Below are 13,748 nucleotides of genomic sequence, written 5' to 3' on the forward strand. Positions count from 1 at the left end.
TTTGTACAAAAGCTGATGTTTGTACCCTGAGAACAGCAGATTTGCTTTGCAAATAGGGACTAACTAATCATCAAAAATAACACTAACCTAAATAAGTTGGATAGAAATTTAATAGGCTGATCTAAGTTGGTAACTCTGATTTAAAGTGGGAGGTGTGCTTCTAAAAGGGAAAACTTCGGAGGAAGAGCACTTGCAAAAAATTTTTCCTGCTGCCATGCGGTTGTCAGAAGCCGAGAGGAGCGAGGGTGTAGGGCAGGTGGTGCCACCCTCTGGCAACCTACTGAAAGACACATGGGTGCTCAGAGGTGGCAGGTACCTGTGGTGCACGGGTGGTACGTGGCCGTGGTGTACGAGGCAATACGTAGGATTGGTTACATATTCTGGAGGAGCAAAATCCCTTTGAGGCATTGGGTCTGAAGAATTTAGAGATGGGAAAATCGGAGTGAATCTCATAGAATAGAATCACAGAATGGTTTGGGTTGGAAGGGACCTTAAAGACCATCTAGTTCCAACCCCCCTGCCATGGGCAGGGACACCTTCCACTAGACCAGGTTGCTCAAAGCCACATCCAGCCTGGCCTTGAAGACATCCAGGGATGGGGCATCCACAACATCTCTGGGCAACCTGTTCCAATCTCCTAGGTTTATTTCCAAAATGTGGAAATAACCTTTCCGTAGATGTCCACTCGCTTGCCAACTTTACTTCTTGTCTTTTGACATCTCAAGCCCTTTTAACTCTCCTGCCATGGAGTTGGCCCTCATGTCACATAAAGCTTCTGGGAAGAACTGTGTTTGCGCCGTGTTTAATTGTTCAGGTCATGGCCCAGGATGAGCAAGAATTAATCTCTTCCCAAGGTGGTGGGTATCACTGAGGTCTGCCTGGCTAATAGCCTGGTCGATTCTACAGTTGTTACAAATCTGTTCTACAGTTCCTCTGGAAGACCTGGCGCCTGCCTTCTGGTTGGCATGTCTCTGCTCCACAGGCAGGAATCTCTCCCGGGGTCTCACCTGCCTCGTCTTTTGTTTTGCAGGTGGTACCAGAGAGATTGGGTCTGCACTCACCAGGATGTGTATGAGGCACAGAAGTATAGAGTCCAAACTCCGGCAGTTCTCAAGGTGAGTGGCTCTGTGACTGGCCTGGAGCTGGAGGTTCATCTTTCACGTGCTACTGGGGAACACCTAAAGCTGTTCACCAGCATTGGCTTTTCAGCTGAACTCTGACCGTGTCACGGGGAACAGCGGTTGTTTTCTCCCCCACAGCACACTAGGTGTTGTGAACCTGTAGGATTCCTTGATCTGAGGACTGGGCTTGTCACCTCGAATCACTCTCAGTGCTGCAAATTCCCACTGTCAGTTCCTGTTGCTCAGTGCTGAGCAGGCAGCTGCTGATGGGACCAACCTATCTTTGTTTCAGGACTTTAAGGTTTAAAGCAGCAGCAGCAAGTGTTGTGCTGCTTCCTCAGCTTGCTGGAGAGCCCAGATAGCTTACGGCCAAGAGAAAAACTTTCAGCAAAAAAGTATGGAAAAGGCAAATTCTCTCATCCCCTTTTTGCAGTCAAAGTTAGACTGTAGAGGTAATGAGAGAGGATTGACCTGTGTGTAAGCTAGGCTATACATAAACAATCTATTCTGTAGTAAGTAGTAGCTTGCACGTGTGCCTTTTTTAACCACACTTCAAAGTTACAGTTGACCTAAGGTGAACCAAAATGGTGCTTTACCATTTGCCTGATGACCTGGTATGTTTTTTTCTTTTAAAAATAAAAATATTTGTGAAATTGGCTGTAAGGAGACAGCTTTAGCCTCTTGTTACCCCGGAGTTAGCTGTTTAAATGATTCAATCCCAATCTCGTTAATTGGTGGAGCAGTACTAAGTGCTGTATCATGGATGCCACTGATGAGAGGTGGGGCACATCGGTGGGCAGGATGTCGTTTGCTTGTACAACTGCTCTGTCTTCTTGTAAATATACATGTGTTATTAAAGTTTATAATCTTCAATGCTGTATGAACCTTTCCGGTCTCTGGAGTATCTGTTTAAACTGCTCTTTGTGTGACAGATCAGTAGGACCTAACTGTTTACATTGGCCTTGTTTCGGGTCACTCCTCTGGTTTACACTCTGTTCCTCACTGTCCTGAACTTCTGCACCGTACTTCTGGTTATCTTGTGATTTGGATGTGTTTTTCTTGATCCAGTCCTTTCTTTTGCTTTCTCCAGCGTAAACATTTTTTATGTTCTGATATTTACATTGTGACACTGGTAGCTGTCGCAGCAAAAAGTAAAAATACTCCAATATTGACCTTGGCTCTCTGTATGAGAATAGGGGCGTCTGCAGGATTTGATTGCTCTTTGTGTTTTTTCAACAAAATTAGTGCTTTAATTGACTGTCTGATAAACCCACTTCAAGAACAGATGGAAGAGTGGAAGAAAGTGGCCAATCAACTGGATAAAGACCATGCAAAAGGTAGTTACAGAGGGAGAATTCTTTAATAGCAGTGAGATTGTAATATCAGCTTTTCTTCCTCTTTTCATGTTTGTACTGGGGAACTGAATGATGTGCTTAAGTATGTACAGCAACTTTTCTCTTCTAAAACACTCCTTTTCCAAAGCGCCTAACAGATTTTTAATCCTTGCATATACATTCTGAAGGTGTAGTTTGCAGGGGTGTTTTTCTAGACTGGTAAGCAGTGACTGGTTAACTAGCCCACTCACTGTACGATCTCCAGTAGTGCTGAGGGATGGGGATGCCACATCTATCCCTGCAAAGCCCCAGGGTGTAGTTAACAGCTAACTGTGAGATCATGTTATGTCTCAGACATAGCGCCCTCCAGAGAATGCACAGCCCTGTAAAACGTTCAGCATCCTCACTTTGTATCTATGCAGTACTGAAATGTGCACCTGGGGAACGGGAAAGCTGTGTCATCGGCATGGGATGCTCAGAGCTGCAGCACTCATGAGGGCTCCAGAGGCTTTCCTGGGGGAATGAGCAGGAGGCAGCAAATCCTTGCACAGCGAGAGCATCTTGGTAGATGCCTTTGGCTTTACACAACTTGTACTGGGGATGATGGCCCTCTAGCACAGGTGCTGAAAGCAGGTTGCAGTTCACCACTGACCCCTGAAATTGAAGACTTTTGCTATGTCTGAAAGAATCAGCATCACCTTAATTTATTTTGGGGAGGGTGAGAACTGATGGGAAGGAATGTGCTTGACCTCCAAAAGAGAATTTGCATCTTGTCCCACTGTTACTGTGCTCAAACAGAAGCAGCTAGATCAGCAGCTTTTGAAAAAAAATCCACCTTGTGCTGTGGAAAGTGTAAAGCATGTAGAATGATAGAATCGTTTTGGTTGGAAAAGACTTTTAACCGTTAGTCACCTGAGTTCCTGCAGGCAGGGCCAAAGTGGCAGGGGGATTTGGGGTTTAGTGGGTAACCTTGGGTGTTGGGGTGCAGCTGGCCTCAGTACAGTCCCTGTACCCGCCACCAGCTTGCTGCTGTTTTTCCATCTATGGGAGAATAATAACACTGATCTCCTATGTTAAAGTGTATGTGTATATGTATATGCATGCCTTTTACCTTTTTTTTGGTGGTGTTTGGTTTTTGTTTTGTTTTTTTTTGAAGTATCAGTTTCGTATCTGGTACCTTTAGTGTGCCTGGTCTAGAGGTGGAATATTTTGTTTTGGGAATTTATTCTCCCGGGATTTGCAGGTCATCTGCAAATGAGGACAACTTGATCAGAAAGGGCTGGCAATGTGACCCTTCCTTGGGCAAAGTTTGAGCACCCTCTCCCTCACTCTCTATGCTGGAAAGGGATCACAGGATATTCTCTGCCTTGCCATTTCTGGATACTTGTTTTTGAACACAGATGTTTCGAGAAACCTGTCATCTCTGTTTTCCATTCCTGAGAGTGGATGAGTCTCTGCAATGAAAAGCACTCTAATTTTGTACTGTGTTCTCAGTTGTTATTTCTGTAAAGGCTTTGTTTATTTGGGAAAGACTTTGGCATGTGACTATGCTCACACCCTTGAGTGTTATATTAAAACAAATGTATGGGCACTACAAAATGCGAGTTCTAAGTTGCTTTGATTAATAGTAACTGTCCTCTTAAAATATGTAATCTAATGTCTTTAAACATAACCTTTTCTATGGAAAACATTCATTTTGACATTGAGTATGTTGATAACACTGTGTGTTTTTTAGAATACAAAAAAGCCCGCCAAGAGATAAAAAAGAAATCGTCTGACACACTGAAGCTACAGAAGAAAGCAAAGAAAGGTAACTTGCTTCATACTTGTACTGTTAAAAACCTTTTGTGCTGTGCTCATTGACAAAGACCGAACAGCGACAGGACTTTTTATTGTAATAATTCGGTCCTCCGTAATGTATTCCTGGTACGTACTTGGAACACCAGGGTACAATTACTGTGTGTCATTTGAATCTCATTCTGAAGCTGCTGTCTAATGTTCTTACACAAAAGCCTTAAAACTGTTTGTACAAAGTCAATCATGTTTTAAAATAGAGCGCTTGCTGCTAACTTATTCCTGTTAGGAACGTTGACACTGTAACATGATTTGTGCAGATACCTGTAAAATTTTCTAAGAATCTTCAGGAATAATATAAAAAAAGCCATTATCTAAATGTTCTCTAACTATTAACATTTCTCACTCTTCTCCCTTTCTACCACCTTTCTTCTTCTTTTTTATTTTTTTTTCCAACAGCCTGTGATCACCTAAACCTTAAATTATTGCTGAGTGTGAGAAGGTGGCATGGGTTGTTGTCAGGGGGAGGGCACTTGGCAGCCATAAAAAAACCTAAAGATGAGTAAGAAATGGAAAGGAGAGCTCCACAAAGGCAATCTGTCTCTTTTAGCAGCTGAATCTCGTGCTCGTGTTGCTCTCCCACCACCATCTTGTCACATGAGTTTCATCATCATGTTAATAGAAACATGCATCACTGATAGTACCTGAAGGGGCTACAAGGAAGCTGGGGGGGACTTTTTACAAGGGCCTGTAGTGACAGGACAAGAGGGAACGGGTTTAAATTGAAAGGGGGGAGGTTTAGATTAGATATCCGGAAGAAGTTCTTCACGGAGAGGGTGGTGAGGCCCTGGAAGAGGTTGCCCAGAGACGCTGGGGATGGCCCATCCCCGGAAGTGTTCAAGGCCAGGCTGGATGAGGCTTTGAGCAACCTGGTCTAGTGGAAGGGGTTCCTGCCCATGGCAGGGGGGATGGAACTAGATGGTCTTTAAGGTCCCTTCCAACCCAAACCATTCTATGATTCTGTGATAGCTGCTGGATTCCCATGCTTGGCCCAGTGCAAACCCCAGCAAGCTTTGGAACAATGATAGGGAGCTTGTACAGAGGCAGACTTTCTGGCTCCCTTTCCCGGCACTGGATAGGAAGTGTTCTTTGAGCAGTTCTCAGCCTGCAGCTTGTGCTTCCCCTCCTGCCTAAAAACTGTCAGCCCAGGGACAAGCAAGATAGAAGCTAGGACAGGGTGTTTCTTGAACGTTTTAAATTGTGTGTTACCCAGAACAGGTGAGCTGTCTCTGACGGTCCTTCCTAATAGGCGAGTCAATAATTACGCTGGCAGAAAGCCACATGACTGAAAAACTGCTTTTGAATTTTAGCTGACTTTAGGTGAGGGATGAGGGAGGGAGCGATGGAAGCCAACAAGAGGGAACTTGGCTTGCTCAGCTGTGTGTCACTGTCTCTTGAGAAGTTCAGTGTTTTAAATCAAAATGGTCATCTTAAGGAGGACACAATTTTTTGTGATCAGATTTTATTCTTTGGGTGATGCGTAAGCATGTTTCTCATTTTGTGTGACACATTGTCTGACCTCAGACCAACAGCTTTAGAGAGTCTGTGATATTCCCTCGGTTTCTTTTCCTTTCTTCCCCCCTTTTCTAGTCTCATCGCTTCTTCTCCCCATGTGATGCAAACAACCCCTCAGTGCATGGTAGACGAGCCTGAGAAAAGCCTGTCCATGATTTGAGAAGAAGAAACCAATTTTTGAACCTGTTTCTATGAATTGACACCTATCTGGCTCCATCTCCCTTTTATCCTGCTTCTGAGTATTGAATAAATGAATCCACTGTCTTGGAGGAGGAGATAGCATTTTCTGTAGGGTGGGAAGAGGACAGAGAGCACCTAAAGCCTTCTGGAAAAAAAAAACCCACTGTTCTCATGCTGCAGATGTCTGTTAGTGGGTAAAGCAAGTGGACTTTCTCCTTGGATTCTCATGTGTGCCATGTCTAGTGATCAAGGGTCAGCACACTGGTGTCTCATCCTGCTTCAGGATTAAACATCTTTGAGCGGGGAGTGGAACAGGCCTATTCTGCTATCACTTTTATAGCAGCCGTACTACGATCAAAGACCTTTTTTAAAATGTCATTCCCTTGATTAATTTTGCAGTTATGACATGCTCATGGAGTTGTCACCGAACCGGCTGTACTTCTGTGCTGTATCCCTCAGCGCTGCTGTCACGCACATGGTGTTTGGGTCCAGAGCACAAACCCAGTGGGACTGGGGTGGGGTTAAACTGGTCGCAGAGGGATGTGTATGAAGAAGGTGGAAGCGATGAAGGGTCGCAGATGGCCAGTACAGGGGAAAGGAGGAGCTGCAGTGTTCTTGAGGAGCTGAGAATTGTTTTCACGGCCTCCTAGAGAGGAGAGATGGAGTGAGGTGCTGAGGCTGCTACGGATGTGAGAACGAATGCCCAAAGCTGCTAGCGCTGTGGGTTCCCAGCATGAGTGGGTGGGAGGTGAGAGGGAGTTCACCCTGTCTTGTTGCAAGTTATCTACAGCACCTAAATATGGAAGAAATGAAAGTATCAGGTGCTTTTTCTCCTCTTTGCCTTTTTTGATCCCTGTCCTGAAGGAATAAAGCATTGGTCTGAGTGCAATGTCAGATGTTGTTCTGGAACCATTTCTGTATGTACCTACCTTGGCAGATCTGTTTAATGTGCTACATGGTGAAGTGTGTTGCTCTTGCTGTCACTGAGGCATAAAAAAAAAAAAGAAGAAGGGGTTTAGTTGTAAAATGATAAAGCTGCAGAAGTGATTCTGCTTCAGGTCACAAATGAGGTTTGAACTACAGGCAGGGAAGCTCTTGGGTGAAACTGTCCTGGCAGGCATGTGGCTGAGTGCATGAATGTCTTACTGTGTCTTGAACTCTCCTGGTTCCCTGTTCCTCAGACTTACTGTTTTTGTTGTGTTCTTCCTCAAGCAGGACCTGTCCCTTTGATTTTTCTGTAAAGTTACTGACTCACCTATGGGAACTCTAAAACAACCAATTCATTCCCTTCCTAGCGCTTGTAAGAATACTTTTGCATTAACCTTATGATCATCTGTGGGCAAGTGAGATGTTTGCTGAACTGTGGATTTGCTTAAATACTGTGCATGCTCCTAAAAACGTCCTTCAAGCTTTTTCTGCTGTGACTGGATGGGAAAGTGGTGTTCTTCTGCTTTGGGCAGCTTCAGGAACTCAAATATAACCCTGTACTTTTCTCATGCACGTCGTGGCCGTGATGTCCTCTCTCCCTGCCTCCTCAGGCTGCGGAGACTCCCTCTTGTAGCTGACAGCTGCAGCATGCGTTAGCAGCTCCTTGCCTGCATCCCAAGACAATTGGGAGAAAGGGCCATGGGCTGTGTGGCTTGTCCTGGCAGGAGTGCTACAGACTGGGCACCCCACCTTAGCACTAAGGAGCTGGACACCTTGGGGTTTGCCTGTTCTCTGCCTGGTGCATGGTCTGTTTGTTCTGGTTCCGTGCAGCCGAGTTGAAAGTTCAGGCAGCGCACTTAAGACCATTTATTAGAAATTATGTTTGCAGAGTAGGTGTGTTAATTGCAATAAAGGTGTTTGCAAAGCTTAAAGTGATGGGGAAAACACCATGGTTCCTGAACAAAATGAAAAGGTGTTAAGGGTCCTTTTTGGAAGTTTGCTAGGGTATATCTGCTATATTGATGAGTCTGTGTGTAAGCAAAGGTCTTGCATTTTGAAAGACCTTAGAGGGGTAATTTTCATTCTTTCTGTTGTTTTATCTACAAAAAAAATAATTATATGAAGTCTGAATATATGTAGTCTAAATAGGATCCTGGTGCAGCTCCCAGATCCGTGCAGTCCCTGGGGGTGTCATGGTGATCTTCAGGGTGCATCATTTTCCTTATGCCCTTGTTCCCAAGGGAATAGGCTGTAGGGCATGTTGCCCACGCCAGCATTGAAACTTAGCTCTTGTCCGAACAGATGAAGCTACGTAGTGCATGGAAGTGCATACATCTTCTAAATTGCTCTTTGTTTTCAGACACTGGACATCAGAAGTCAGCCCAGCTAACCTGAGTCAGCAGAATATTTATGCATATATTTAAAATAAATTCCATGTTTAGGCTTCTGCTGGGTCGAGGCCTCCTAAGTGGATCCATAGCTGCTAGAAGCTGTTGATGCTATATAGAATTCTGAGGAGAGACAGCAGCCATGGCTCTGCATGTAACCATCGTGGAAGGTTAACAAAATGCATGATTCTTAGGTTTTTTTTTTTTTAAAAAAAAGCATCAAGTGACTAACTTAAAATATAACTGGATGTATATGTAAAATCTGGAGTGCATGTCGGCTTTGTTTTCTGTATTTCAGCCTGGCTCTTTATGATTAACTAGACAGGTTTCCCTTCTGCCTATAACTTGACTGGTAGGTTTCATTTTCAGGTTCTTCCTGTGATAGTGCGTCAGCTTTGAGGAGAATGTTTAAATCCAAACAGATTTGTGAAAAGGAGTTTTATGTAACGCTCCAAATAATATAACACGTGTTAATGTGAAAACTGAGTTTGATCACTAAGCCAGTCGTAGGAGCTTCTGCGGAATGCCCCTAACACTCAGCGCAGCATTTCATCTTGTGTCCCATCAGCGTTGAGTAGCCAAACTCACCACCTTTTCTTTTGAGCGTGCAGCAGTTTTGGAAAGTATTCTTACTTCTGAGGAAGCTGAGAGAGTAGAACATGATTATTAATTTACTGTAATGCTGCCAAAAGTGCTTTTTCTTCTCCTCCTCCCAGTTAGCAGAGATGACCTGTTTGTGTTTTGGAGCCTCTGCAGCTGGTTTTGTTACACCCTGGTCTTTGAAACTGAAATACTGATACAGTCCTCTCGAGGATGATTGTGCAAACCCCGTGACTCTTAACTGAAAAGCATAAAGCTCTTCAACGTAATTATAACCAAAGAACACCTCAGTTCTGAAAGCAAATGGTGACCACCTCATTCAAGTACTTTGTACTCTTTCTGTACTTGGCGCTTGCGCTGCCTGGAGCAGCAGGCTGGAGCAGGAAGGACCCCTGGCCAGACCCTTTCTCCACCAGGAGATAGCCTTACTCCTCTGAACTGGTACAGACTGGCATGGTGACTGAAGTGAGAGCCAGGACACACTGTGGAGTCAGTATGATCCAGCTCAGAAGGAGGGAAGCTAATAAGCAAATTATCCTTACCTGTTGCAGGGAAAAAACCCAGCCATGGTGCCTGCTGGTGGGTTTTTTTGTGTGTGGGTTTTTTCCTTTCTTTCTTTTCCCCCTGCAAGCTCATAATATAAGCTCTGTGTTATAAAAATTCAGCAAAGACCTGTTGCAAAATCAGTAACTGGAGATATTTCTTTGATTTATTTTCATTCCTTGAGTTTTGAATGCCTCTTGATAGTTCCCCTCTTTTTGACAGCAAGCCAGGTTTATTGCAAAACTTCTATATATAAAAGTTTTTTAATTAAAACACACATATCTTGGTTCATCTTTTTGATGTTCTTCCACATTGCATCGGCAATTAGTTTTTCATTTAATTAACAATCTATTAATGTAATTGCAGTAGGGAACATCAAAAAGCGCTGTGGTTACTAACGCAGCACCCGCTTAGAATTTTGCAAGTTGGAGTTCCCTCATCCCTGCGCGGGACGGAGCTTTGTGCCGCCTCGTCAGCTTGACCGGGGTTTGACGGTTGTCTGTGTTGTCCGCTTTCCCTGGAGCACGGGTTAACACGTTCTCACCTAGGAAGCTGCAAGCTAGAAAAAGTTCCTGAACTGGTTCAAGTCTCTTAAAATAAAACTGTATGGTAAATAACCGGGAGTTTAATTTGCAACAGCTCATCAGGAAGCAAAGCTAATGCGTTTGTCTTTGTCAGCAACGGAGGGAGTCAAAATAGTCTAGTCCAAACTGCTCGCTCTCTTACCTTGGCGCTGATGATAATGTCTAAACTTTAGGAATGCTGGAATACCAGTTTGACTTTTTTTATTTTCCTTTCTGTGTCAATTTTGTGTCCTGCAATTTCTCACCATGCGCACCTGCCTGACAGCTGAGGCTCTGGGTAAGTCTGTGCCATGCTGTAACCCCGGTGGCTGGTTTATTGTAGCCCTTGCTGTGGCCTCTCTATGGTGTCTGGTCTCCACTAACTGCCTAGACTTTAATTTCTAATGAAACTAAAATATCGCCTAATCTTAACGAACAAACCATCTTTTGATTTGTTTTCTTTTGGCATCTAATTGGAACGCTGTAAAAGAAGAAAATCAGTATTGTAGATGAACCTCTGATTTTAGATTTTAGAAAGGGATTAACACAGACTGATAAATCATGTCACAGTTGGGAGAGAAGTTAAATGGAATAGACACGTTATCACGGTGATGTTCAAACAATTGAATATCTTACTGTTAATATGACTTAAAGTCTAGAGCTTGAAGTCCTTAGTGTTGTTCTTTGTAAACCTGTGATCCAAGTCTCCCTTTTTTCTGAAAACCGCATGCACCTTTCTTAACTGATAGATAAGAAATCACTATATTTATGCTGGGGACTGGGTGGAAATCAGCATCACAATTGTCTCCTGCTGCCTGATCACATCTCAAAGCTGTTTAAATTGGAGTGCTGTTTCAGTTGCATTGCAAATTTGAGGTAGCTGCCTTGAGACCTTGTGAATGAAATGTGGTGTTTCTGAACTGGAGAGAAATAATCATGGCTCCACTTGTAGGTGTAATGCTGCAGGTGTTGCCCTTTGGAGAAGCCTGGATTGATTAGGTCAGGAGACACTCAACTGTGGTGCCTCAGCTGGGCTCCTAGAACTGGGCACCTGCTGCTTGTCCCTGTGTTTGAAACCACACTTTGTGTTTTCCCTGGCTTATAATTCAACACGGAAGTTTCCTTTGATACCTAGGAACCTTTACTTTTAAGAGACAGCTTAGCACTTTTGAACATGAACTGCTGATTCACATCTCCCATAACCACCGGAAAGAGTTGGATTTGGTTGCTGAAGGGGTCTGAAGTTAACCCCAGCAATGAGGTTTTCCACCTTTCCATGAACGGTGGCAGAATTCTTTGTTCTCAGCCCAGATCTATCTTAGTTTATTTGTTGGCTTTACTGTGCAGGACTTAAAGGGGTTATTCATCCTGGCAGCTGAAGCAGGTACGCTCCTGGAAAGATGATTTGGGAATGAATGACTTGGAGCCTGCTTTAGTTTGTATGAGTAGAGGTGTACTCAGCATTGTCTCATACAGTGTAAATTCTGCTGCTCTGTAAAGTGTCCAGTATTGAATATTCAGGTTCTGTGCAGACATCTAAAAAAGTGCAAAGGAACACTTCAAGTGAGAATGTGGTAAATAATAATTTCACCAATATTTGCTGCATTATTTTGTCAATAATAGCATCAGCTTTAGCAGTCAGACTTGCACTGAGAGCATTGAAAAATCATTATTCTCCTTTGCTGTTGCTGACAGCTTTGCTACTTTAAGTTGTCTTATAAAATACAGGCATGAAATTGGGTTGAGATTTACTTTTCTCCTTCTCCCTAATACATTTCCTTTACTAAAGTTCTTTTTGAACAATGGTTGTTTAAGAAGCTGCATGAGGCTTTCAGCCAGGATTCACACAGAACACTGTAAACTGAGGTTTTAATGCATGCTGGTCCTGTAAAGCTCTTGCCACGCCACGGTAATGATGTGAAACACCTCTCTGAAGGTAACATATTAAGCCAGTCCTTGGAGTAGCAGTGGATTCACGTTAATATTGATGAGAAGCAGTTCACCTCTCTGCAGTTCATTAGCTGTTACTTGCCTGTGTCAAGCTGCAAGTCCCTGGGCTGTTGGAGCATGGTGCTTTTGGAGAAGTCAGTCTGCAACTTCTGGTCTTGCATTTCTGCTCCTCTCTGCAGCACCAGCGCTCCACGTTCAGAAAGGCTGGGTTTGAATTTCTCCTCAGTTTTCAGGTTGCTGGCTCGTTCTTCCAAGTACAACTGGATGGGCTCCGCAGAACCATCCCTACGTCATGTTCATGTTCATGTCTGGCTGGTTACAGACCAGGGACCTGGGACTACATTTGGTGCTTTGACCATTGCTAATGCTGATTGGTTTGATGGGTCCTTCAGACCTCTCTGCAGCTGGGGTAGGAGTGTCCTTCCAGGGGCACCTTTATAGCTGCTCCATGATGAGACTGTACTGGAACTATTTTCTGTCACTACGACAGTTGTGTTGGTTCAGAAATGTTTCCGAATGGGTAACCTAAAGGCTGGAGAATGTTGGCTGGAAACAATAATCAGTTGCTGATGTTCCTTATGAGAGTGTGCCTCATGCCCAAAGCAAAAATAGTGCAAGCGGTTGTCAGGGATGTCGTAGACAAGTGACCTTCCCCTCGTAATTCAAAAGGGAAAAGAGGTGCATTGTTCTCCAGTGGTCGATGTTCCCTTTTAAGATAAGTAGTGGATTCAAACTAGCAGAGACCCAAAATGGGTGAGGCGCAGAGGTGGTCAGCACTTGGCCCTCACATCCTCGGTGCCCTCTGGGTGTAGGAGTGCTGTGGAGCGGCTGTGCTCTGCACTGCTTAGCGAAGGAGAGTGGTTAAATTGAGCAGAGATCTCGTCCCTCTAATTCCCAAGCTGTCTCAGTGCCATAGGAGGCAGCTGGCAATTCAGGGAGTGGGAAGTTATGCCTGATTTCAGAAGGCTTGCTAGATTGATGTCTGCATTATAGAGCTTTCAAAGGATGTTAATAAAGCTTTCCTGCTCCTAAAAGATGGGTTGCAAGGAGACATCAGTAGAGCGCTGTATTCATGTCATCTAAACATGTGACTGCAGAGCCTCATCCAAATGATTCACCCAAGCTTGTTTCCTGCTCTGAATTATACCCTGGACAGCTTGTGTGTTTTCACTGACTACAGAGGTGCCCAAGAGCTGTAGCATAAAACCAGGTCTGTGAAAGCACCGCTGAGGAGATGCTGTATCTGTTAATCTCCTCACTCGCTCACTTGAAGGAATAAAACGGAAATGTTTTAGAGGTACAGAGGACGTTGGAGGGCGATGCAGTTTTGCATGTGCTTTTGCCTAAGGGTTAAAATACACAGCCTGATCATTATCCTGATAACTTTGTTGAATTGAGTTACACAGATGTAAGTGAGGTTTATTTTTGCCCCATGTTTTGGATGCTCTCGTTCTTGTCTAAGATGTGGTGCTCTGTGAGGTCCAGGTAAATTACCAAAATTGGCTATAATTGAGCCCACTTTTATCAATGGAGTCCAGTTGCTTTTGAATTGTGTGTCTTCTCACTGTGTAGGTGGATGCGCTAACAAGGATTTACTGTGTTAAGTGCATGATCATATGGTGGAACAGCTGAACATCTACAGCAGTTCTCCAGAGCTGAACTAATTAGAGTGTGATTTAGTTTGCAACTAATATATTTTACATTTGGTGCATCCACAGTAGTGAGCCAGTATCTAGGCTTGACCAACAGGAGGTTATTTTACCTGCTGTAATT

At 43.9% G+C, this 13,748-nt stretch overlaps 1 protein-coding gene across 1 annotated transcript in view; it reads left to right on the forward strand.

The window, feature by feature from the left end:
- The first annotated feature begins 214 nt into the window (after nt 1-214).
- Nucleotides 215-13,748, forward strand: part of MTSS1 (metastasis suppressor 1) — a 34,756-nt gene continuing 21,222 nt past the window's right edge. The window contains exons 1-4 of the mRNA XM_010161208.1: nt 215-332; nt 1,031-1,115; nt 2,367-2,458; nt 4,191-4,265. Coding sequence (XP_010159510.1) covers nt 215-332; nt 1,031-1,115; nt 2,367-2,458; nt 4,191-4,265 — 370 coding nt within the window. The remainder of the gene's footprint in view (nt 333-1,030; nt 1,116-2,366; nt 2,459-4,190; nt 4,266-13,748) is intronic.

This window comes from Eurypyga helias, unplaced genomic scaffold (assembly GCF_000690775.1).
Source record: "Eurypyga helias isolate BGI_N326 unplaced genomic scaffold, ASM69077v1 scaffold20681, whole genome shotgun sequence".
Lineage (NCBI taxonomy): Eukaryota > Metazoa > Chordata > Aves > Eurypygiformes > Eurypygidae > Eurypyga > Eurypyga helias.